Below are 23,818 nucleotides of genomic sequence, written 5' to 3'. Positions count from 1 at the left end.
CATGAGTTGTCACGGGTGATCAAAACTCGTAGATTAAAATCTAGTGGCCTCAGACAGTAAGTTAATCATGTCGTCCCGCAATAAGACTATTGCGCAACAAGAGTGGCGCATTGTCACATGGGAATACTTGTTCCTGGTTTTCTGCTGACGTAATTCTGATTCGGAACGGGTAGAAGGTGCATCACAGTGTGCGAGTGAAATGGCACGGCAACTGAAAAAGTACTACGAAGTTGAAGTAGGCGGTACAGTGCGATTATTCTTAAGGACGTGAGACTCTTGAGGCTAAAACGTCTAAATTACACACAGATTCACTGTGTGGTTCTGGCGATATATGTACCAAATGCTGTGTCACGTCCAACCGTAGTGAAATGGCGCCAGCAATGTGACAAAGACCATACAGATGTGGCTGATGCTGATAGCCAAGGATGCCATAGACTCTTCCCACAGACAGTGTCCAGACAGTCGACGAACTGGTTCAAATGGCTCTGAGCACTATGGGACTTAACATCTATGGTCATCAGTCCCCTAGAACTTAGAACTATTTAAACCTAACTAACCTAAGGACATCACACAACACCCAGCCATCACGAGGCAGAGAAAATCCCTGACCCCGCCGGGAATCGAACCCGGGAACCCGGGCGTGGGAAGCGAGAACGCTACCGCACGACCACGAGATGCGGGCAGTCGACGAAATGATTCGCACAGGTCGCAGACATAGCTCAACAGATGTGTACCTCAGTATGCGGTGCTCATTCCACCGTTCGAGATCGTCTGCAGAATCGGAAATTGTTCCCGCACTTGTTTTTGCGAAGAAGATATTCCAGAATTCGATCCAAGAGTAACTAACAGCAGGGGTAACTTGCACGTAGATATCTTCAGTGTAAAAAAGCAGCTTAAATCACTTTATAAAGGCAAGGCCTCCGGTCCTGATTGTATACCAGTGAGTTTCCTATCAGTGTATGCTACTCCAATAGATTCACATTTACCAATCATAATCAACAGACAGCTCGTTGAAAGATTCGTATCTAAAGACAGGAAAGTTGCGCAAGTCACACCAATACCCTAGAACGGAAACAGGAGTACCATATTGCTAATGTCGATTTACAGTAGGAATTTGTAACATAAACTGCGTTAGAACATTGTGAGGTATCCCGAAGTACACAATTTATTGACAGACAGCCAATACGGAGTCTGAAAACATCTCTCTTGTGAAACACAATTATCTCATTGCTCTCACGAAATAAAGAGTGCTGTTGACAGGGGATGTCAAATTTATTCCTTATTTTTAAATTTTCAGAAGACTTTTGACACTGTACCTCACAAGTGACTCCGAATCAAATTGGGTGCTTATTAGTATCGTCTCAGTTGTGCGACTGAATTCGTGATTTCGTGACAGGAAGGTCACAGTCCTTAGTAACTGACGGAAATTCGTCGAATAAAACAGAATTAGTGTTTGGCATTCGCAAATGTACTGTTATAGGCCCTCTCCTGTTCCTGATTTACTTAAATGGTTCAGGAGACAATCTGAGTATCACTCTTAGATTGTTTCCAAAGGACTATCATTAAAAGTGATCAGATATTCAGAACAAGTTTCAAAACAGGTTACACAAGACCGAAGTCACCCACGTGACTGCCAAAAGGAATCCGCTAAATTTAGATTATACGATGAAACACATAAATCTAAAGGCTGCAGCTGCAGCTAAATACTTAGGGATTACAATTACGAATAGCTTAGATTGGAACGATCACAAAGATAATGGGTATAGCAAACTTAAGATTACGATTTATTGGCAGAAGACTGACGGAACGCTACATTTCTACTTAAGACACTGCTTACACTACGCTTGTACGTCCTCTTCTGGAGTACTGCTGTGCAGTGTGTCGGATCCGTGACAGGTAGGATCAGTGGAGTACATCTAACAAGTTCAAAGAGGGGCAACCTGTTTTGTGGTTTAGCGAAATAGATGGGATAGCGCCACAGATGTGATACGTGAATTGCAATGGGAATCATTAAATGAAGGCGTTTTTCTTTACGTAAATATCTTCCAATGAAATTTCAGTACCAAATTTTTCCTCAAGGGGTGAAAATACACTCCTGGAAATTGAAATAAGAATACCGTGAATTCATTGTCCCAGGAAGGGGAAACTTTATTGACACATTCCTGTGGTCAGATACATCACATGATCACACTGACAGAACCACAGGCACATAGACACAGGCAACAGAGCATGCACAATGTCGGCACTAGTACAGTGTATATCCACCTTTCGCAGCAATGCAGACTGCTATTCTCCCATGGAGACGATCGTAGAGATGCTGGATGTAGTCCTGTGGAACGGCTTGCCATGCCATTTCCACCTGGCGCCTCAGTTGGACCAGCGTTCGTGCTGGACGTGCAGACCGCGTGAGACGACGCTTCATCCAGTCCCAAACATGCTCAATGGGGGACAGATCCGGAGATCTTGCTGGCCAGGGTAGTTGACTTACACCTTCTAGAGCACGTTGGGTGGCACGGGATACATGCGGACGTGCATTGTCCTGTTGGAACAGCAAGTTCCCTTGCCGGTCTAGGAATGGTAGAACGATGGGTTCGATGACGGTTTGGATGTACCGTGCACTATTCAGTGTCCCCTCGACGATCACCAGTGGTGTACGGCCAGTGTAGGAGATCGCTCCCCACACCATGATGCCGGGTGTTGGCCCTGTGTGCCTCGGTCGTATGCAGTCCTGATTGTGGCGCTCACCTGCACGGCGCCAAACACGCATACGACCATCACTGGCACCAAGGCAAAAGCGCCTCTCATCGCTGAAGACGACACGTCTCCATCGTCCCTCCATTCACGCCTGTCGCGACACCACTGGAGGCGGGCTGCACGATGTTGGGGCGTGAGCGGAAGACGGCCTAACGGTGTGCGGGACCGTAGCCCAGCTTCATGGAGACGGTTGCGAATGGTCCTCGTCGATACCCCAGGAGCTACAGTGTCCCTAATTTGCTGGGAAGTGGCGGTGCGGTCCCCTACGGCACTGCGTAGGATCCTACGGTCTTGGCGTGCATCCGTGCGTCGCTGCGGTCCGGTCCCAGGTCGACGGGCACGTGCACCTTCCGCCGACCACTGGCGACAACATCGATGTACTGTGGAGACCTCACGCCCCACGTGTTGAGCAATTCGGCGGTACGTCCACCCGGCCTCCCGCATGCCCACTATACGCCCTCGCTCAAAGTCCGTCAACTGCACATACGGTTCACGTCCATGCTGTCGCGGCATGCTACCAGTGTTAAAGACTGCGATGGAGCTCCGTATGCCACGGCAAACTGGCTGACACTGACGGCGGCGGTGCACAAATGCTGCGCAGCTAGCGCCATTCGACGGCCAACACCGCGGTTCCTGGTGTGTCCGCTGTGCCGTGCGTGTGATCATTGCTTGTACAGCCCTCTCGCAGTGTCCGGAGCAAGTATGGTGGGTCTGACACACCGGTGTCAAAGTGTTCTTTTTACCATTTCCAGGAGTGTATTTGTTGGCGCTCAACTACATAGGGAGGAATAATTATCCTAATAAAATACGACAGATCAGAGCTCGCAGAGGAATTTTTAAGTGGTCGTTTTTCCTGCGCGCTTTCCGAGAGTGGAACGGTTGAGGAACAGCTTGACGATATTCAATGAACCCTTTGTCAAGCACTTAATGGTGAACTGCGGAACAATTCTGTAGATGCACTTTCACCTGCCCATAAATGAACAGGGGATATGGCCACACAAAACAAGAGGGGTGGAGAATTAAGCAAAGGAATTGTTCTCTAAGACGACAACGCAACACCACATGCGGCACGCACAGCATTGGCTTTGATTCAACGTTTTCAGTGGAAGCTTTGGAAGCATCTGTCATGTGGTCCAGATCTTCTACCATGTGAATTCCATCATTTCGGCAAACTGACAAAACATGTGGGATGGTAAGAGATTTTGCACTGTTGCGGACGTTCGCATAGCATTTCTCGAATGGTTCTGTGACCAAGGAGCGAATTTCTACCTTCGAGAAAATGAACGACTGGTAGAACGTTCCGATCACTGTTTACGGAGACGTTGACTTTTATCAGTTGGAGAAATAAAGTCTGAAAATGAGTCTATGATCATATTGTGACATTTAATTTTACAAGTCTGTCTTGATCACCCAAACTTTTACACTTCACCATTTCCGGTTTGGGCCATGCCATCTTCAGCTCCGTTACAAACAAAAGCAGTGGTGTAACCAACTAACCTCAATTTGCTGAAGCTAAATCTATAAATGGCATAGTACTAAACAAGAAAAATATGAAAAGTTTACATGATTAACAAGCATGCAAATGAAAGGTAAAATTGGTTCTAGGCTACGCCATAAAGTTGCCAGCAACAGCAACAATTATTAAGAAACTGGTGTCTGTAAGAGCAACAGCCAATACTGTTATAAGTTTTATATCAGTCAGATGGGAAGGAACTTCGAGACTCGTTTTATAACAATCATATACAACCATTCGCTCGACGGAAGATCCGTAGCCAAAGACTGGAAAGTTGCACAGAGCACACCAATATTCAAGAAAGGTAGTAGGAGTAATCCACTAAATTGCGCACCCATATCATTAACGTCTATATGCAGCAGCATTTTGGAACTTATATTGTGGTCGAACATTATGAATTACCTTGAACGAAACGGTCTATTGACACACAGTCAACATGCGTTTAGAAAACGTCGTACTCTTAGTATACGTATACTCTTAGTATAATGCTTCATGATTATTTACACCAATAGTCATTAAAACTCCCAATTATCAGTTTGCTCTTTTTGGTACTGGAATTTTCAGCTATTTGGCAAAATACAAAAAAAATACAGCATTCCTAGTGGCATGTTAAACGGAAGACAGCACAAGCCTTCATGGGCATTACAAAATGGTGCATTAGTCAGGACTGCATCTTGTAAATTTGCAGAATGGCAGTCTGTACGGGCATGGTGAACACTAGGACGAAATTCATCCACAACCAAAAAACAGCATTATAGTTTGGGCTTACACATTTTTGGGCACATAATAACACATGTAACCGTCCTAAAGTAAAGCAATGCAATTAATTAAATGAGACGTTATTCTTAAAACTATTATGGAACAGCTATCATATGCGGACTTTGTGAAAGAATTCAAAGCAAAAATAATCGTGAAGTACATTTTACATCAGGTAATACCAGAGAAATTGATTTTACACATATAACGGAAACATAACCCACTCACTGCATGAAACGTACCACCCAATTAGGCGTTTAATTCCTTCCATGAATCTGATGTAAGAATAAAAACTCGAAATAACTTCGAAAGGAACATTGTACGAAACAGGAATTCAGTATGACAAATATATTGCTCCCCCCCCCCCCCCCCCCCCACACACACACACACACAAACACAAACACACTTATCTTCGATAATTGCCCATAATTATACCTTTAAAAGATTATCGAGAACCCTGAAATTTGACGTAGAGAGCGTTTAGGTGCGTTAGGACTGAACAATCAAACGAAAGCATCTGTTGTGCCGAGAACGATTTTCTGGGCACGGCTGAGTAAAATTAAAACGCCTTTTACAACTAATACAAGAGGCTACTGAAGGACGTCAGATCCGGCTGGCCTGGCGACGTTACATCGGGGGCTATCTGCTGATATGGCAAGTACTGAGACGTGAGATTCTCCCAGCGTATACAGTGTTCAACTACCTTACAGGTATGCAGCCGGTGGCATCGTCGACAACTGCCGATATTTCGACAGAAGCAGGCCCTGCCATTTTCATGGGATAACTGCAGCAAGTAAGCGCTGTGCAAGGGAATTTAAAATCTCGGCTTTTAGAGAACTCCGGAAAGATAACACTCACATACGCTGTAAACACTAGCACCATCAAGAACAGGAAATGATCGACGTCAGACGTTGTCGATAGTGAAATTAATAAACAACGTGTGATGTAGCATTAACTCTGTCCCTCTGTTTTTTGACAATGGAGAGAGCTCTATTTCATGCAGAATGTAAACAAAAACCACCATTTGTATTTATAGGTTTACTTGCTATTTAATTTCAACAGATTTCTTAGTAAGACTATCCCAATAGCAGGAGGTGCATGGCAGAATCTTCGTGTTCTTACATTCCATAGGATGATCGATACCAAGACAATATTCTGCAGTGCTACCGAATTTGCTCGGCTGATTTAAGCGTGTGTTTGCGTTATCTCAGTACACCGGTGTTCCACAGTCCTCATAGTCTGGCTAATATATGAAATGTCACAACTGCAAACAATACAACAGAAACCCCAACTATGCAAACCAACATCATACTTCACGGAACATAAAAGGAAACTGATGTTACACAGTGATCGAATAACACACTTCACATCAAATTTCCGGCAAATACGACCAGTCCTGTTCGAAATGGTCCCTGCGTAAATCAGAAAGGCCTTAGACGTCTGTGCTACGTCGGTATTATCGTCACTCACCCGTTGCACAATTGATCGATAGCGCAACACACGTCTGATCTGTCTTTCATTGTAATCTTTCTGACGAAATGTAACTTCGATATGTGGTAACTTAGATGACGAACTCTCAAGGTCCGAGGTGACACTGGCTTTGTGGACCAAAGTACGAAGTAACCCCTGACGTTGAGCCGGATGGTGACAACTGTTATTCTGCAGATACGAGTCGGTGTGAGTAAGCTTCCTAGAAACGGCAAGTCCCAGCGTACTATCAACCTTCCCTCTAACTAACACATCAAGGAAGTGAAGAGATCCATCCTTTTCCACCTCTATCTTAAACAAATATTTGGATGGATTGAGTTCAAGTGTTTTAAAAAGTAGTTTAAATTCTCACTTATGAGATCAAACAACTACAGTAACGTCGACATATCTGAAAAAAAGCGCAGGTATCAAAGTCGTGTTGGCAAGTAACCTTATAAACCGAGATTGTGGTTTTTGTTCAAATTCTGCATGGAATCGAACTCTCTCGCTCGACAAAAAACAGAGTGACAGAGTTAATGCTACTTCAGCTGCTGATTACTAATTTTACTATTGATGACTTCTGACATCGGTCGTCTTTGGTTTGTGATGGCGATAGTGCTTACAGTGTGTACGAGTGTTAGCTCTCCGGAGATTCTATCAAAACCGAGGTTTAAAATTGTATTGCACAGCGCTTACTTGCTGCAGTTAAACCTTTGAGATGCCAGGCAGTGCACTTGTCTAAATATCTGTGGTAGTCGAAGTCACCCAGCTGCTTTCCCTTAGGTTATTTGAACAAAGTAAGTATAGTGCAAGGTGTCCAGGCGCATATCACATGCTGCGGCCAGACACAGGGACCAGAAGCGCAACCTCACTGTTTCAAGTCCCATCTATTGTAACTTACGGGATAGGAAGCGATGCTTTAGCAATACAAGGACGAGGTAAACCAGTATAAATACTCCTCATTCCTAGATGGAAACACTGCAGTCTGCCAAACTCCGAGAGGGAACATGCAATGGTCTACATGGGCCAACAAGTCACCTGCTAGCTGCGTCCCTGGCTTTGGCACTGAGACCAATGCTATGGACTTGGCGCTCCCCAACTGCTGCGCCACCTGCAGGCCTATCTCAGTTGTTGCTGGCCTCGTAAGCCTGGAGATCTACAGTTCGAGCCCGGGGCCGAGCAGCCACTCTGCCGCCATCGCTCGTGCAGGCGAACTCCTTGCTTCACGCCTCTGCTCGCGTGGATGGACTCTCCTGCTGCTATGATCCATTTCATCCGCGCTGGACCATGGCGTGATTCTGCATTGGGCAGCCTAACAATCTACACCTACAGCTACAGGGATACTCTGAAAATCACACGTAAGTGCCTGGCAGAAGGTTCATCGAACCACCTTCACAATAATTCTCTGTTATTCCAATTTCGAACAGCGTGCTGACAATAAAGATCATATATCTTTCCGTGCGAGCTCTGATACCCCTTATTTTATTATGATGATCGTTTCACTCTATGTAGGGCGGGGTCAACAAAATATTTTTAGCATTCAGAGGAGACAGTTGGTGATTCAAATTTCATGAGAAGATCTCGCCGCAACGAGAAACGCTTTTGTTTTAGTGATGTCCAACCCAAATCTTGTATTACGTCCATTGCACTGTCTCCCCCATTTCTCGATAATACACTCCTGGAAATTGAAATAAGAACACCGTGAATTCATTGTCCCAGGAAGGGGAAACTTTATTGACACATTCCTGGGGTCAGATACATCACATGATCACACTGACAGAACCACAGGCACATAGACACAGGCAACAGAGCATGCACAATGTCGGCACTAGTACAGTGTATATCCACCTTTCGCAGCAATGCAGGCTGCTATTCCCCCATGGAGACGATCGTAGAGATGCTGGATGTAGTCCTGTGGAACGGCTTGCCATGCCATTTCCACCTGGCGCCTCAGTTGGACCAGCGTTCGTGCTGGACGTGCAGACCGCGTGAGACGACGCTTCATCCAGTCCCAAACATGCTCAATGGGGGACAGATCCGGAGATCTTTCTGGCCAGGGTAGTTGACTTACACCTTCTAGAGCACGTTGGGTGGCACGGGATACATGCGGACGTGCATTGTCCTGTTGGAACAGCAAGTTCCCTTGCCGGTCTAGGAATGGTAGAACGATGGGTTCGATGACGGTTTGGATGTACCGTGCACTATTCAGTGTCCCCTCGACGATCACCAGTGGTGTACGGCCAGTGTAGGAGATCGCTCCCCACACCATGATGCCGGGTGTTGGCCCTGTGTGCCTCGGTCGTATGCAGTCCTGATTGTGGCGCTCACCTGCACGGCGCCAAACACGCATACGACCATCATTGGCACCAAGGCAGAAGCGACTCTCATCGCTGAAGACGACACGTCTCCATTCGTCCCTCCATTCACGCCTGTCGCGACACCACTGGAGGCGGGCTGCACGATGTTGGGGCGTGAGCGGAAGACGGCCTAACGGTGTGCGGGACCGTAGCCCAGCTTCATGGAGACGGTTGCGCATTGTCCTCGCCGATACCCCAGGAGCAACAGTGTCCCTAATTTGCTGGGAAGTGGTGGTGCGGTCCCCTACGGCACTGCGTAGGATCCTACGGTCTTGGCGTGCATCCGTGCGTCGCTGCGGTCCGGTCCCAGGTCGACGGGCACGTGCACCTTCCACCGACCACTGGCGACAACATCGATGTACTGTGGAGACTTCACGCCCCACGTGTTGAGCAATTCGGCGGTACGTCCACCCGGCCTCCCGCATGCCCACTATACGCCCTCGCTCAAAGTCCGTCAACTGCACATACGGTTCACGTCCACGCTGTCGCGGCATGCTACCACTGTTAAAGACTGCGATGGAGGTCCGTATGCCACGGCAAACTGGCTGACACTGACGGCGGCGGTGCACAAATGCTGCGCAGCTAGCACCATTCGACGGCCAACACCGCGGTTCCTGGTGTGTCCGCTGTGCCGTGCATGTGATCATTGCTTGTACAGCCCTCTCGCAGTGTCCGGAGCAAGTATGGTGGGTCTGACACACCGGTGTCAATGTGTTCTTTTTTCCATTTCCAGGAGTGTACAAAGCGTGCTACTCACCTTCGAACATTCACGATGTACTCCGTAAGTCCTGTCTGCTAAGGATCCTGGCCGCGCAGCAGTACTCCAAAAGACGAGGGACAAGCGCAGTGCAGGCAGTCCCTTTAGTAGAGATGCTGCATCTTCTAATAGTTCTGCCAATAATCCGCGGGCCGGCCGGAGTGGCCGAGCGGTTAAAGGCGCTACAATCTGCAACCGCACGACCGCTACGGTCGCAGGTTCGAATCCTGCCTCGGGCATGGATGTGTGTGATGTCCTTAGGTTAGTTAGGTTTAAGTAGTTCTGCGTTCTAGGGGACTTATGACCACAGCAGTTGAGTCCCATAGTGCTCGGAGCCATTTGATCCATTTTTTGAATAATCCGCGGTGTTTGGTTCGGCTTCCCCAAAACGTTTTCTAAGTGTTCTTGCTAATTTAAGTCGTCCGTAATTGTAATTCCTACCTATTTAGTTGAATTTACGGCCTTTAGGTTCGATTGTTTTACCGTGTAGCCGAATTTTAACTGATTCCTTTTAGCACTAATGCGGATGACCTCACACTTTTCATTATTTAGAGCCAACTGCCAATTGTCGTAACATACAGATATATTTTATAAATCGTTTTGCAATTTCTTTTGATCTTCTGATGACTTTACTAGACTGTCAACGACAGCACTATCCGCAAACAGCCTAAGAAGGCTGCTCGCATCGTCACTTAAATTATATAGACAAGCAACAGCAGATGACCTATAACACTATTGTTGTAGTTGATGAACGATGTTTTAACAACGATGTTTGCATGACGATACTTCGGACGATCACCATGCATCTACCCACCGCTCCTCTCTACTACACCGCATCCGATTTCACACTTCCAGCCTGTGTATTTGGTGTCAGAAGGGTCTGCCACCTCTAAATTTAGGTGACAGAGAAACCTCGCCTGCCGCCATCCCTGGAAAGGGTGATTCAATCACTATAGGGCTTGTAGATCACGCACACCATAAAAATAAAAGAAGGATATAATCGATCTACCGGTGTATGCAAATATTTACTAACGAAGATAGTATTCCGGATTGCGTAATGAATATCTAGAGTAGGCGTGGAACACTTTCATTAAAATGTTCCATAGTATAATAAGATAATTCAGTCCCTGTACGAGATGTAACCATAGCATTTAAGTGGTTATACTACCAATTTAAAAATAGCGGGCGGTTTAAAGCAGTGCAAACATATTAAAGAGTAAAAATTCAGTGCCCTACAACTTCCAGAACTCTCTGTGCTTGGTAAAAATTTGCGAAAACTTGAGCTGGCCGCAGTAACAAAATATCTTCTGTAGCTGCTGCTGTTGGTACGATTTGGTTTTTGATAAAAAGCATTTCCATATTCGGCTGTTGGATAAATCGGGAAAAATGAACATGTACCATGTACATAATACTTACAGTATTCACTGCGCAATTTACTTTCTAATTTAAAAATATACTGTAGTCGCCTAAATTAAGCTTAACTGGTTTCTCGTGAACTGTATGGTAACAATGTTTCATCTTACAAGGAATCGTATTTCAAGGTAACCCATAAAAGTTGCCTGTAACTCGTGAATAATATTATATGAACTTATCAGAACTAGGTGTGCGTAATAAATTGCTGTGTATGTGATAAAAAATGACAAAAAAGTGGGTGCATCTTTATATAAAAGTTCATATGCAGCACTCACTCGCGTATGCAGTGTTTATTCAGCGGCCCTTACCGAAGTAGTTTTATGCATCCCGCTATGACATACCTGGCGTTCAGAAACCATATTTTCATATACACCCGCTTGCTACTCGCAGATTATCAGTCCTAGAGAAAAAATCAACGTGATCTTTGTTTAGGAAACTTAAATTAGTTAAACTTGGTACAGCATTACGTTCTTGCTGTAGCGCACACATTCCAAATTATCCAAGAAAAACGTGGAAAAGTAACCTTCAAACGCACCCGCACCTCCACAATCATCTCTCACATTCCTAGTATGTTGTTCGTGGAACTCCCTCCTACCAGTGTACAAAGATGATCGATTTTTCGAACTACCCTCGATATCGACCTCTTCTGGTTTTTATCGACAGGGGTACTACCACATCAGCGTAGTCAGCTATTTTGTTAACAGTGCTAATTGCTCCTCAAGGTGATGAAGGAGAAACAAGTTTTGCAAACTTTACGCTAAAACTAATTACGTTGACAATTCGATCCAAACGCAACACTTCCAAGCACAGTAGTTTCTTAGTCAGAAGGCTTTTCAAATGCAGTGAAGTAATTGTTTATTTTATGTTGCTAAAATTCACAAAATTGTTCGGTAAAACTTGTACAAATTTCAATTTTACCATTTTTAGCTCTCAGCTAAGCCGGTGGCGAAACATGGTGAGTCAATGAAGACCAAAAAAGGCCGAATATGGGAACTAATTCGAGCAGTCGCAAATTTTTTCACAGTGGTAGGAGAGAGTGCCATGAAAAACACATCAGGTACCCAAACCATTGGGATCTGACTGTGTACAGGTCACTTTCCTGCGTTTTTTCTTGACTAATTCGAAAACTATATAGTCCCTGACGAAAACGTATCCCAGCACGACAAGTAACAATATTAAATTTATTATAAAATGTTCCTCTTCATTTCGTCTGTAGCACAGTTTGCGCTTAGCGAGCTGGAGAATATTAATATCTCCTGCGTGGTTTTTCAAGGCCGACAACAATATTGTCATTTGCATAAAGCATCATTGGGAGGGGCAATTGATACAACCCGTATAATTTAAAATTATTCAATCACAATTTACTTCGGTTAAATGAATTTTGTGACTTATTTTGCTAATATCACATTATAAGATGCCAAACTGTACAACATACGCTCGTCAACTGAAGCTAAACACATCAACACGGCGCCACACAATATATAAATTTGGTAAAATATAGTCGAATGAACAGTACCTCATGCTGAGCTCTGCTTCACACAGGTGAAGTCACGGTTTATGTTATAGTGACTGATCGCTGTAAACGTCTAATAACGTAATTGTATACTACAGATCTGAAATGCCATTAAATATACGATGTAAATAATCTTTATTTTTTAATCATCTAATTAGCTTTCTGTATCACATGCATGTAACGCAAGATAAATTGTTTGAACGTACTCGTACAAAACATACCTGATCGTTTTCCAGTATTCTGTTCACCAGGATCATACAAGAAATTAAATGCTATGCACTAAATAAAAAGTATGTGGCAAGTAAAGGGATAATGAAACTTCTATAAGCGTACAGAAATAGATCAAGAGAATACGTTGGCCTGAGGTAATGGTAATACAAATGAACTGTAGGAACACCACACTGCAGGTACTTCTCATGAGATTATCGGTGAGGAAATTATGAGCAATTATTTATATTGCCGTATGGTAACCTTTGAAACAGTACTGACATATGCCTTGGCGAGCAAAAAACATTTACTGGAAAGATACCTTTTTGTGAATTGTATCTATTGTTATTTAATGCAGGCTTTCATGACCGAGGTTTACTTCTGGTGGAATTTCCGGGCAGAAATGCCTTGTTTTATATATATCGACCTGGGCCTCTCAGCCAGGAAGTTTTAATAGAACAGTGTCAACTGTGTTAATGAAACGATTTTTATCTCTACTTACCCCTTGGGGTATAATGTTTGTCGGCGACGAAGAATGGCCCCTGCCGGGTAATTATTTCGTGGACGATGATGGCGAAGCTGTACACGTCTCCCTTCTGGGAGCCCTCCGGCGGCCGTTGCGGCATCCGAAGCAGCTCTGGAGCCGTCCAAAGGAGTCCTGGTACACCAACAAAGAAACTGTTGCTAAGTGATTTATGGAGTACGGTAAAATTAACTTTCCAAGAACAAACCCACACAGATTCACTTAACACGGGTAATAGTTCTCTTGAACATGAAACTATAACAGATGCCCAGCGTCACTGGTCTGTAAATCATTTCAATGAGTACAATGTCTGCTGTTTGTGAAGAATTAGTTGAAAACATAGAAGCATATCGAAAATACATAAAGGGCGAAAGATACTGATTCCTTTCCCGATCTTTCTCAGTGCAATTTCAATATTTTTGGAGATCTGAAGAAAGACATTTCTACCTATGAGTTTGCTTCGGACGAAGAGGTGCACCCCTAACAAGGGAACCTTCCCATCGCATCCCCCTCAGATTTAGTTATAAGTTGGCACAGTGGATAGGCCTTGAAAAACGGAACACAGATCAATCGAGAAAACAGGAAGAAGTTGTGTGGAACTATGAAAAAAATAAGCAAAATATACAAAACTGAGTAGTCCATGTGCAAGATAGGCAACATCAAAGAAAATGTGACCTCAGGACCGCCGTGGTCCCGTGGTTAGTGTGAGCAGCTGCGGAACGAGAGGTCCTTGGCGCAAGTCTTCCCTCGAGTGAAGAGTTTACTTTCTTTATTTTCGCAAAGTTATGATCTGTCCGTTCGTTCATTGACGTCTCTGTTCACTGTAATAAGTTTAGTGTCTGTTTTGCGACCGCACCGCAAAACCGTGCGATTAGTAGACGAAAGGACGTGCCTCTCCAATGGAAACCGAAAACATTTGATCGCAAGGTCATAGGTCAACCGATTCCTTCACAGGAAAACACGTCTGATACATTCTATACGACACTGGTGACGGCATGTGCGTCACATGACAGGAATATGTTGTCGTCCCACCTAACTTGTACACTTGGCGAATGTGTAAAAAGATTCTTCTACCTTACCCGATTTAGGTTATCTTGTGGATGTGATAATCACTCCCAAAGAGTCATGAAAACATAACGGACGGACAGATAATAATTGTCTGAAAATAAAAATTTAAACTTTTCACGCGAGGGAAGACTTGAACCAAGGACCACTCGCCCCGCAATTGCTCACGCTAACCACGGGACCACGGCGCTCCTGAGCTCGCCTTCTCCTTGATGTTGCCTATCTTGCGCATGGACTACTCAGTTTGTATATTTTGCTTATTTTTTTCATAGTTCCACACAACTTCTCCTTGGTTCAAGTCTTCCCTCGAGTGAAAAGTTTACTTTCTTTATTTTCGCACAGTTATGATCTGTTCGTTCGTTCATTGACGTCTCTGTTCACCGTAAGAAGTTTAGTGTCTGTGGTTTGCGACCGCACCGCAAAACCGTGCGATTAGTAGACGAAAGGACGTGCCTCTCCAGTGGGAACCGAAAACATTTGATCGCAAGGTCGTAGGTCAACCGATTCCTTCACAGGAAAACACGTCTGATACATTCTATACGACACTGGTGACGGCATGTGCGTCACATGACAGGAATATGTTGTCGACCCACCTAACTTGTACACTTGGCGAATGGGTAAAAAGATTCTTCTACCTTACCCGATTTAGGTTATCTTGTGGATGTGATAATCACTCCCAAAAAGTCATGAAAACAACGGACGGACAGATAATAATTGTCTGAAAATAAAAATTTAAACTTTTCACGCGAGGGAAGACTTGAACCAAGGACCACTCGCCCCGCAATTGCTCACGCTAACCACGGGACCACGGCGCTCCTGAGCTCGCCTTCTCCTTGATGTTGCCTATCTTGCGCATGGACTACTCAGTTTGTATATTTTGCTTATTTTTTTCATAGTTCCACACAACTTCTCCTTGGTTCAAGTCTTCCCTCGAGTGAAAAGTTTACTTTCTTTATTTTCGCACAGTTATGATCTGTTCGTTCGTTCACTGACGTCTCTGTTCACCGTAAGAAGTTTAGTGTCTGTGGTTTGCGACCGCACCGCAAAACCGTGCGATTAGTAGACGAAAGGACGTGCCTCTCCAGTGGGAACCGAAAACATTTGATCGCAAGGTCATAGGTCACCCGATTCCTTCACAGGAAAACACGTCTGATACATTCTATACGACACTGGTGACGGCATGTGCGTCACAGGACAGGAATATGTTGTCGACCCACCTAACTTGTACACTTGGCGAATGGGTAAAAAGATTCTTCTACCTTACCCGATTTAGGTTTTCTTGTGGATGTGATAATCACTCCCAAAAAGTCATGAAAACATAACGGACGGACAGATAATAATTGTCTGAAAATAAAAATTTAAACTTTTCACGCGAAGGAAGACTTGAACCAAGGACCTCTCGCCCCGCAATTGCGCACACTAACCACGGGACCACGGCGCTCCTGAGCTCGCCTTCTCCTTGATGTTGCCTATCTTGCGCATGGACTACTCAGTTTGTATATTTTGCTTATTTTTTTCATAATTCCACACAACTTTTTCCTGTTTTCTCGATTGATCTGTGTTCAGTTTTTTCACTGTGCCAACTTGTAATTAAATCGGAGGGGGGTGCGATGGGGAGGTTCTCTTGTAAGTACAATCACAGTTCCGTGGGCAAACGCAAACATTTTTTCATGAAGGGACTGATCGTCGTCCGCAGCTCGTGGTCTAGGGGAGCCGGCACGGTAGCTCAGCGTGTTCAGTCAGAGGGTTAGCTACCCTCTGTAGCAAAAAACTGAGTGGTTGGATCAACGAAGAACCTAAACTGATGCCATCGGACGTCCATCCCGAACAAATTCAACGGACAATATAGAAAAAAACGAGATAAAAAGTCGCTAGCGTCGTTGCTTCTAGCTCACGGGGTACCGTGTTCGATTCCCGGCTGGGTGGGTGATTTTCTCCGCGCGGTGACTGGGTCTTTTTGTTTCCCTCATAATTTCATCATCATTGGGACTTTGCATGGGCACTGATGAACGCGTATTTGAGCGCCCCACAAATCAAACATATCACAAACCAAACATCGTCCCGTCTCAAAGTGGAAAAATGTATTAACAGTTATGGCGACAACTTTAGAAACAATTAACAGACTAGTTACGTATTTTCTTCCATTTTCCTCCTTTTCATTCGATTTCCCCTACAATTATATAACCTAAGAGTACATAACTCTCTATGCGGTAGCGTTCTCGCTTCCCGCGCCCGGGTTCCCGGGTTCGATTTCCGGCGGGGTGGGTGATTTTCTCCGCGCGGTGACTGGGTCTTTTTGTTTCCCTCATAATTTCATCATCATTGGGACTTTGCATGGGCACTGATGAACGCGTATTTGAGCGCCCCACAAATCAAACATATCACAAACCAAACATCGTCCCGTCTCACAGTGGAAAAAATGTATTAACAGTTATGGCAACAACTTTAGAAACAATTAACAGACTAGTTACGTATTTTGTTCCATGTTCCTCCTTTTCATTCGATTTCCCCTACAATTATATAACCTAAGAGTACATAACTCTCTATGCGGTAGCGTTCTCGCTTCCCGCGCCCGGGTTCCCGGGTTCGATTCCCGGCGGGGTCAGGGATTTTCTCTGCCTCGTGATGACTGGGTGTTGTGTGATGTCCTTAGGTTAGTTAGGTTTAAGTAGTTCTAAGTTCTAGGGGACTGATGACCATAGATGTTAAGTCCCATAGTGCTCAGAGCCATTTGAACCATTTTTGAACATAACTCTCTACTTCTCTGCTACTAGGGAAGAAAGCAAAACGGCAGATTTTATAAACACATTCGTAGGTAGTTACTTAATTCAGCAGGGGACAATGTTGTACCTGGAATATAGTGTATCTAGAATTGTTTCAAAATGTATTTAACACGTAACTGCATTTTTGATAGTACTTCTTCTTAATTTGATTCCCCTTCTTATTAATGGTTCTAGTAGACTAATAATGTAACATGTAGATGATTAAATACGATGTCGAAAGTTTCAGGATTAACAAGCACCTAGGTCGAAAGTTTCAGGATTAACAAGCTCCTTGGTCCATGGCTGTGTTGTAGCTTGGAACAAGTTTTCAGCTTTGGAAAAACTTTAACTTCCGGAGTAAGTTTTCCTATTTCAGTAAAGGCCTACAGCCCATAAAAAGAGAATACCATTATTTAAAAAAGGAATAACAAATGTATTTAACTTCTGTTACAGGGGAGACTAGAGGCGAAAGCCTGAAAAGGATACTAAGGTTCAACACTCTCACCCACGATGCCCAGAGTAACATCGATGAGGCTGTCGAGGGGACTTTTTCTTATGATGCAAAGGGTAGTTACGAACGGGAAGACGGTATTGGTGTTTCTAGACTCTAGCATCTCTACAAATAAAGGTCTATCGTAAAAATACGTACGTGAATGAGATGTCAGTCAGCGTCAGTAATGCACTGCGACTGAATAATGGTGACTACTAGGGACAGAATGACGGATCAGTAACCGTAACGGCTTTTGGAATATCTCAGGCCGGCCAGTGTGGCCGTGCGGTTCTAGGCGCTTCAGTCTGGAACCGCGTGACCGCTACGGTCGCAGGCTCGAATCCCGCCTCGGGCATGGATGTGTGTGATGTCCTTAGGTTAGTTAGGTTTAAGTAGTTCTAAGTTCTAGGGGACTGATGACCACAGATGTTAAGTCCCATAGTGCCCAGAGCCATTTGAACCATTTGAATATCTCAGATAAAGTGTAATAGATGCTAAACACTCGACAAGGTGCACGAAAATGCATGCTGTAACTTCCCATCACAGCACTGTAAAGGTGTCCTTACTACAGAAATTGTTAATTTTAAAAGTACCTTCACAGAAATGACCTGGAATTATGTATACATTGCTCACGTTGAGAATGAAAATTGCAACACAATTTCTAATAAACTCCTCACTTTATTTGACAGCTGGCTGCTACCAAAAGTAGCCAAGATTAAACCAAAGTCAGTAAAAGAGACCCGGATTACTCACAGATTAAAGTTATCGTGCAGGACAAATGGGAACAATATGTTAGAAGCAGCTCTGATATGGATGCTGTAGCTCAGTACTAAATGTACTGCAAAATGTTTAAGGTACTAATACAGACATCAAAGTAAATCCATAGGATAGTCCTTTCACGTAAAAAATCAAAGACGAAACTGGGGTAGTGAAGCAGTCCCGTAAAAGCAGGTAAGAGTAGCAGATAATTTTAAGAGTGAGTGACACATCGCTAATAGTTGTGTGTAGTACAAGGTATTGTAAAACTTTGTAACAACCATTTTACAAAATTACTTAAAAGCTGCAGTTCTCATATTCAGTAGAAGCCGTCATGAAAACTCCAGCCAGTACAAATAATTTCGGTAATATGACTAGACCAACAACAAACAAGAAAAAGTGAGGTCCATCATAAGGTCTTCATAACCGAAAAATTCAAGTGGTTATGGTAAAATATTAACAAAATTAAGTAATGAACGTTTTTTTCTCAGTTTCGTAACATGTTAATGTATGTATGTAGCCAATCATTTATCGCTTAAACATTTACGATTTACTGACATATGCTGAAGTGTGTACTGTGAATAGAAAACGAGATACGGATAATGAAATACGATCAAACATCCGTCAAGTTTACTTTTATCAGATTTCTCGAAAGTTTTAGGAAAGGTAGTACACAAGTAGCTTCTTAATCATCTGACCATAAGTTATATCTGCTCAGAGTTAAACACAAATCTCTAAAGGGTTGTAGCACACAGAGGGCTATTAACACATACAGCGACAGTGTACTTCGCTCGTTAGACAATAAATTACAGGCTGTTGCTACCTTCTGTGATCTGTCAAAGGCATCTGACTGTGTAAATCAGTGGGTATTAATGACATTTCGTCAGTAACATTATCAGGTGGCAAGTTGGTTTTGTTTGCAGATGAGACAAACAGTGCAATATGGCAAATGAAGTAAAAGTTGTGAAAGATCTGTAAATGAAACTTCTATGAATATCAGTCAATGGTTGCTGATTAATTCTTTCCAACTAAACTTAGAAAAGATGCATTATATGCCGTTCAAAGCTCGTAAGAGGATTTCTAGCAGCATATGTCAAAAATATGACGACACTCAGATAGAAGAGGTTGACAGTGTTAAATTTTTAATATTGAAAGCTGATAATAAACGTAGTTGGGAGAGGCATATCACAGAAATGCTGAAATGCCCAAAAACGTCTTTATTTGCAATACGGGTGTTGTTAGACACATGTGATTAAAAACTAAAAAAGCTAACACACTTCACTTACATCCTTTTCACAGTGTTACACACGATCATTTTTTAAGGTTGCATTACGGTGAGGTAAACTTTCGAGTCCAGAAACGTGTAATACGAATTATTTTTTGGAACTCAAAAAAGTCCTGCAGAGATCTATTCAGAGGACCGTAGATATAACTGCTTCTTCCTAATCTATTCATTCGTTGATGAAATTTGTCATTAATAACATATCTCTTTTCCAAACCACCAGCTCAGTTCATGGAATCAATACTAGAAATAAGAATAACCCGAAATAAAGATTGAGAGTTACTTACTTTGGTTCAAAAACAGTCTCCATCATTCAGGAACATGCGCTTTCGATAGTTTACTATCAACCATAAAAAGCTTAAGTGCCAATAAAATTCAGTTTAATATGACCCTAAAGGATTTATTCCTGGGCAAGTTCTTTTCCATTGAATAATCTGAACTAACACGAATGCTATATAACATCTGACTTCTGCACTTCATCGTCAGTGCAGTAACGTGATAAAAGGAAATAAAAGTTGTAAACTGACTTTCTGTTTGATGATACGATGGTGTTAGTTGCACATCTGCGTATTTCGCTAATTGCCTCTTAAACGAAAATATGCCTCATATTCTTGAATTATTCCGTGTCCATGAGGACTATTATTTCTAGTGTCTGTGGGAGGGATATTAGTACATTTCGCTAATATCTAGATGATGTCGAAATACACCTTTGTGCACCCAATAATGTATTTTTTACCGTCTACTGTGACTATTTTTATCATTAACATGTTTGTTAGCCTGGCCATCCTCCGCAGCAAGCATAGAAATACTTGATTTGTAAATAAGACCGCCTTTTCCTACTGACACTTAATTTATTGATCCCAGACGCGTTTCGGCTTTTTCTTGTTCTAAGACATCACAAGTAGGATGATTTGCTGATCTGCGTTTCCTCACATCTGATGTGTAGGTCGCACTACCACTTTATTACTGACATGTAAGAACAACTTTACGTTCTGACCGTCTTCACACTGTTCACCATGTTTCTCCTTCTTTTTTGTGGTGTACTATTTTTCTTTTGCCGCTCGATATAACTATTTGGTTGGAAACGTAATGGAGTTGCAATATTTACGTTGTGAAAAGCAGTGTCCGACGAAATAGTTATATCGAGTGGCAAAAGAAAAATAGTACACCACAAAAAAGAAGGAGAAACATGGTGAACAGTGTGAAGGCGGTCAGAACGTAATGTTGTGCTTCTATGTCAGTAATAAAGTGGTAGTGCGACCTCCAGATCAGACGAGAGGAAACGCAGATCAGCGATTCGTCCCACTGATGGTGCCTTAGAACAAGAAAACGCCGAAACGTGTCTGGGATAAATAAATTGAGTCGCAAAAGGAAGAGATGGTTTCATTTACAAAACAAGTATTTTTATCATTATTCCTATCAGTCGCCGTAGTAACGCTAGCATTATTACTCTTAGTTCTTTGTCAGTGCTATTATGACAAGTGGCATTTTATGAATTGAAATTTTGTTTTAAATGATTTTTAATTCTAATACTGTCAGTTCATAATTACGTGTTAGATTAAAATTATAGTTTTTCTTCCCGCAAAAATGATGTAAAAAGTGTTGTACGTGTAAAACACTGGTTTTGTATAAGAGAGGACTTCAGTGCCCTAAACGTAAGTTAAATAAAAAGAGGAGGGCTGAAAAATGTGACATTCAGGCTGCAAAACCAAGCAGACTAATTCACCAATGGGAAGATGTGTGGTTGGAGGTAAGGAACAACAATTTGCGGTCCGTACAACCAATTATCCACCGGTTTAGTTTCACCTGCCAGTAACAGAAACAGCGTCATGTATTTATTACTCGTCCACCTCATTGCAGTATATAAGCCCATTACGTAGCTCTTTGCTCCGGAGGAGTGAATCACCTTTTTGTAGTGCCTGCGACGTACGTATTTCCGAAAATCAACTTTTAATATAAACATATTACATTCTGACGAGGTGACTAACTGCGGAACTGTCCACTATTTAAAGCGACCAAGGGATGAGTGTCGTAGTACCTACGGTATTTATGGTGGAGCTGTTAGGTTGTTGCAGGAGGAGTTTCTAACTCTATTTTAGTCCAGATCATCTACCACACTTCCCTACTGCCCTGATTTAGACATTTCATTGCTTCATTCCTTTTCGTAAAGAAACTTTTAGAAAGTGTTAACGAACCGCACCACCTTCGCACGGGTAGTCATAAATGTCTACGGTCAAATGACTGATCGCTAATAAATTTTACATACAACCTTTCTTTCCAATCAGTCTGTCTATTGGTGAAAACAGTATCTAAATCCCTAGAGTGGTTCCTGAGATCGGTCTTCACATACAGACAGAAAAAAGGCGGCCTAGAAATTGAGTTTAGCAATATGTGCAGACATGTAATTAGATTTGTAGTGTAAGCATATATGTGAGTACTGTGTGTGTGTGTGTGTGTGTGTGTGTGTGTGTGTGCGCGTGCGCACGCGCGCGTTTTGTCTACTGTAATCACGCCCGTGTGCTTGTAATAATGTATGGATGCTAAGGACTTAGCTCTAGTGTGCCCAGACAATTTTGTCATCTTCATCGTTGTTCATATTGCGATGTAAAACTATTCAACGGTTTCCATCGCACGACTCCCTTAAAGGTGATAAGAACATAGTAAATAACGGTAGGCCTGTGCGACTGGTCCCGGCGGAGGTTTGAGTCCTCCCTCGGGCAAGGGTGTCTGTGTTTGTCCTTAGGATAATTTACGTTAAGCCGTGTGTAAGCTTAGGGACTGATGACCTTAAGTCCCATAAGATTTCATACACATTTGAACATTTTTTGAATAATGGTAGTTCGTGAAGAGAGAGAACGGCAATTTTTGCCTTCACGGCATTCGTGAAAGGAACACAAACGTGACAGACAAGTTCTCGAAGTATGTTCCACCAGTCATTACACACTAATGAGTTGTGTAAATGAAACAGAGCATGTACATCGTTCTCGGAATTTCAGAGACATTCTGAGGTTCACATTAATAAAGCGGGTCGGAGAATACATTTCACCTGAGAATGTTGTAAGCTTGTGTAAAACGGTGGAGGAAAGTTGCTCAACGCAAAGAAAATTCTCCTATTTCGTATGAACAAAACTAGGGAAGTTTCTCACAAGCGGAAAACATTCTCCGTCTTTTGAAGTTAGCCCTGTAACATACTCCGAGCTGAGTAGGTTCTGGTGAGCTTAAGTTCTACGGAACTTTTGTAGTAAAAATGGCAGAATTTATGTTGCTCAGAAGGCAAAGAAAGATATACGTAGCCAAATGAAATACGGAAGAAAAAAAACTGTAGACGTTTCTACAGGTTTAACAATAAAATATTATCTGACTGGCGGAAAAACTTTCCAGAAACCATGAAAGAACAGGGGGCTAGCTATCAAAGGAAGTGTAATTGAAAGTATCTTAGTGCTAGTTCGCAGATCGAGGCTTTCAGATTGATACAGGAGAAGCCTTAGGTATACACCACACAACTGCGTCACTGACATTTTCAGATGTTCTTCGTTGTGTTTCCTCACACAATAAATTTAATATTTTGCCAAGTTAGAAATAAGCAGGAGTATGATAAAAGTAAATAACTCGTTTACTACAACGCTAGTTATCCGTTTCTCGCAACGAAAGCACGCGGGTGAGGGATTAAGTACTTGACGTGCGAATGGACCATTACGTGTCATGTTTGACTGCAAGCTTTCTCGGCGTATTTCAGCTATGAAATCTTGTCGGATTATCAGCCAAGTGGCTCCGTCACCTTCTTGCAATATTTCGGTGGATTATGTGTGTGTGTGTGTGTGTGTGTGTGTGTGTGTGTGTGTGTGTGTGTGTGTGTGTGTGTTCCCTCTTGTAATCACGCTCTTCAGGCGTTATACTTTTCTAAAATTGTCTCGTGTTAGAAAAACTCTCAAACAGTCCCAGTTTGGGGTTTTGTAGATGAAAATGTGACGTATCCTCAACATTTTGCTCAGAAAACATTAATAACAAAAATATTTCCGACATCTCGAAAATTCTTTAACGTCGCCAGAAAATGCATTTTCGTAAACTGTCCGTAATCGTCTTACTGATTTGTTGCCGCACGTAAGACTAAAACCGAAATGTAGCGCAACTCTTTCAGAACACATTGATGCTAATTCGACACCTCTGTATTGAATACTTTTCCTGCCTGGGCGAGATGAGTGA

At 43.0% G+C, this 23,818-nt stretch overlaps 1 protein-coding gene across 1 annotated transcript in view; it reads right to left on the bottom strand.

The window, feature by feature from the left end:
- LOC126260737 (atrial natriuretic peptide receptor 1-like) overlaps positions 1 to 23,818 on the bottom strand; it is a 506,740-nt gene that overhangs the window by 184,799 nt on the left and 298,123 nt on the right. The window contains exon 15 of the mRNA XM_049958075.1: positions 13,240 to 13,395. Within this exon, the coding sequence (XP_049814032.1) occupies positions 13,240 to 13,395 (156 nt within the window). The remainder of the gene's footprint in view (positions 1 to 13,239; positions 13,396 to 23,818) is intronic.

This window comes from Schistocerca nitens, chromosome 5, assembly GCF_023898315.1.
Source record: "Schistocerca nitens isolate TAMUIC-IGC-003100 chromosome 5, iqSchNite1.1, whole genome shotgun sequence".
Classification (NCBI taxonomy): Eukaryota; Metazoa; Arthropoda; class Insecta; order Orthoptera; family Acrididae; genus Schistocerca; species Schistocerca nitens.
This window is presented reverse-complemented; position numbering and strand designations above follow the sequence as displayed.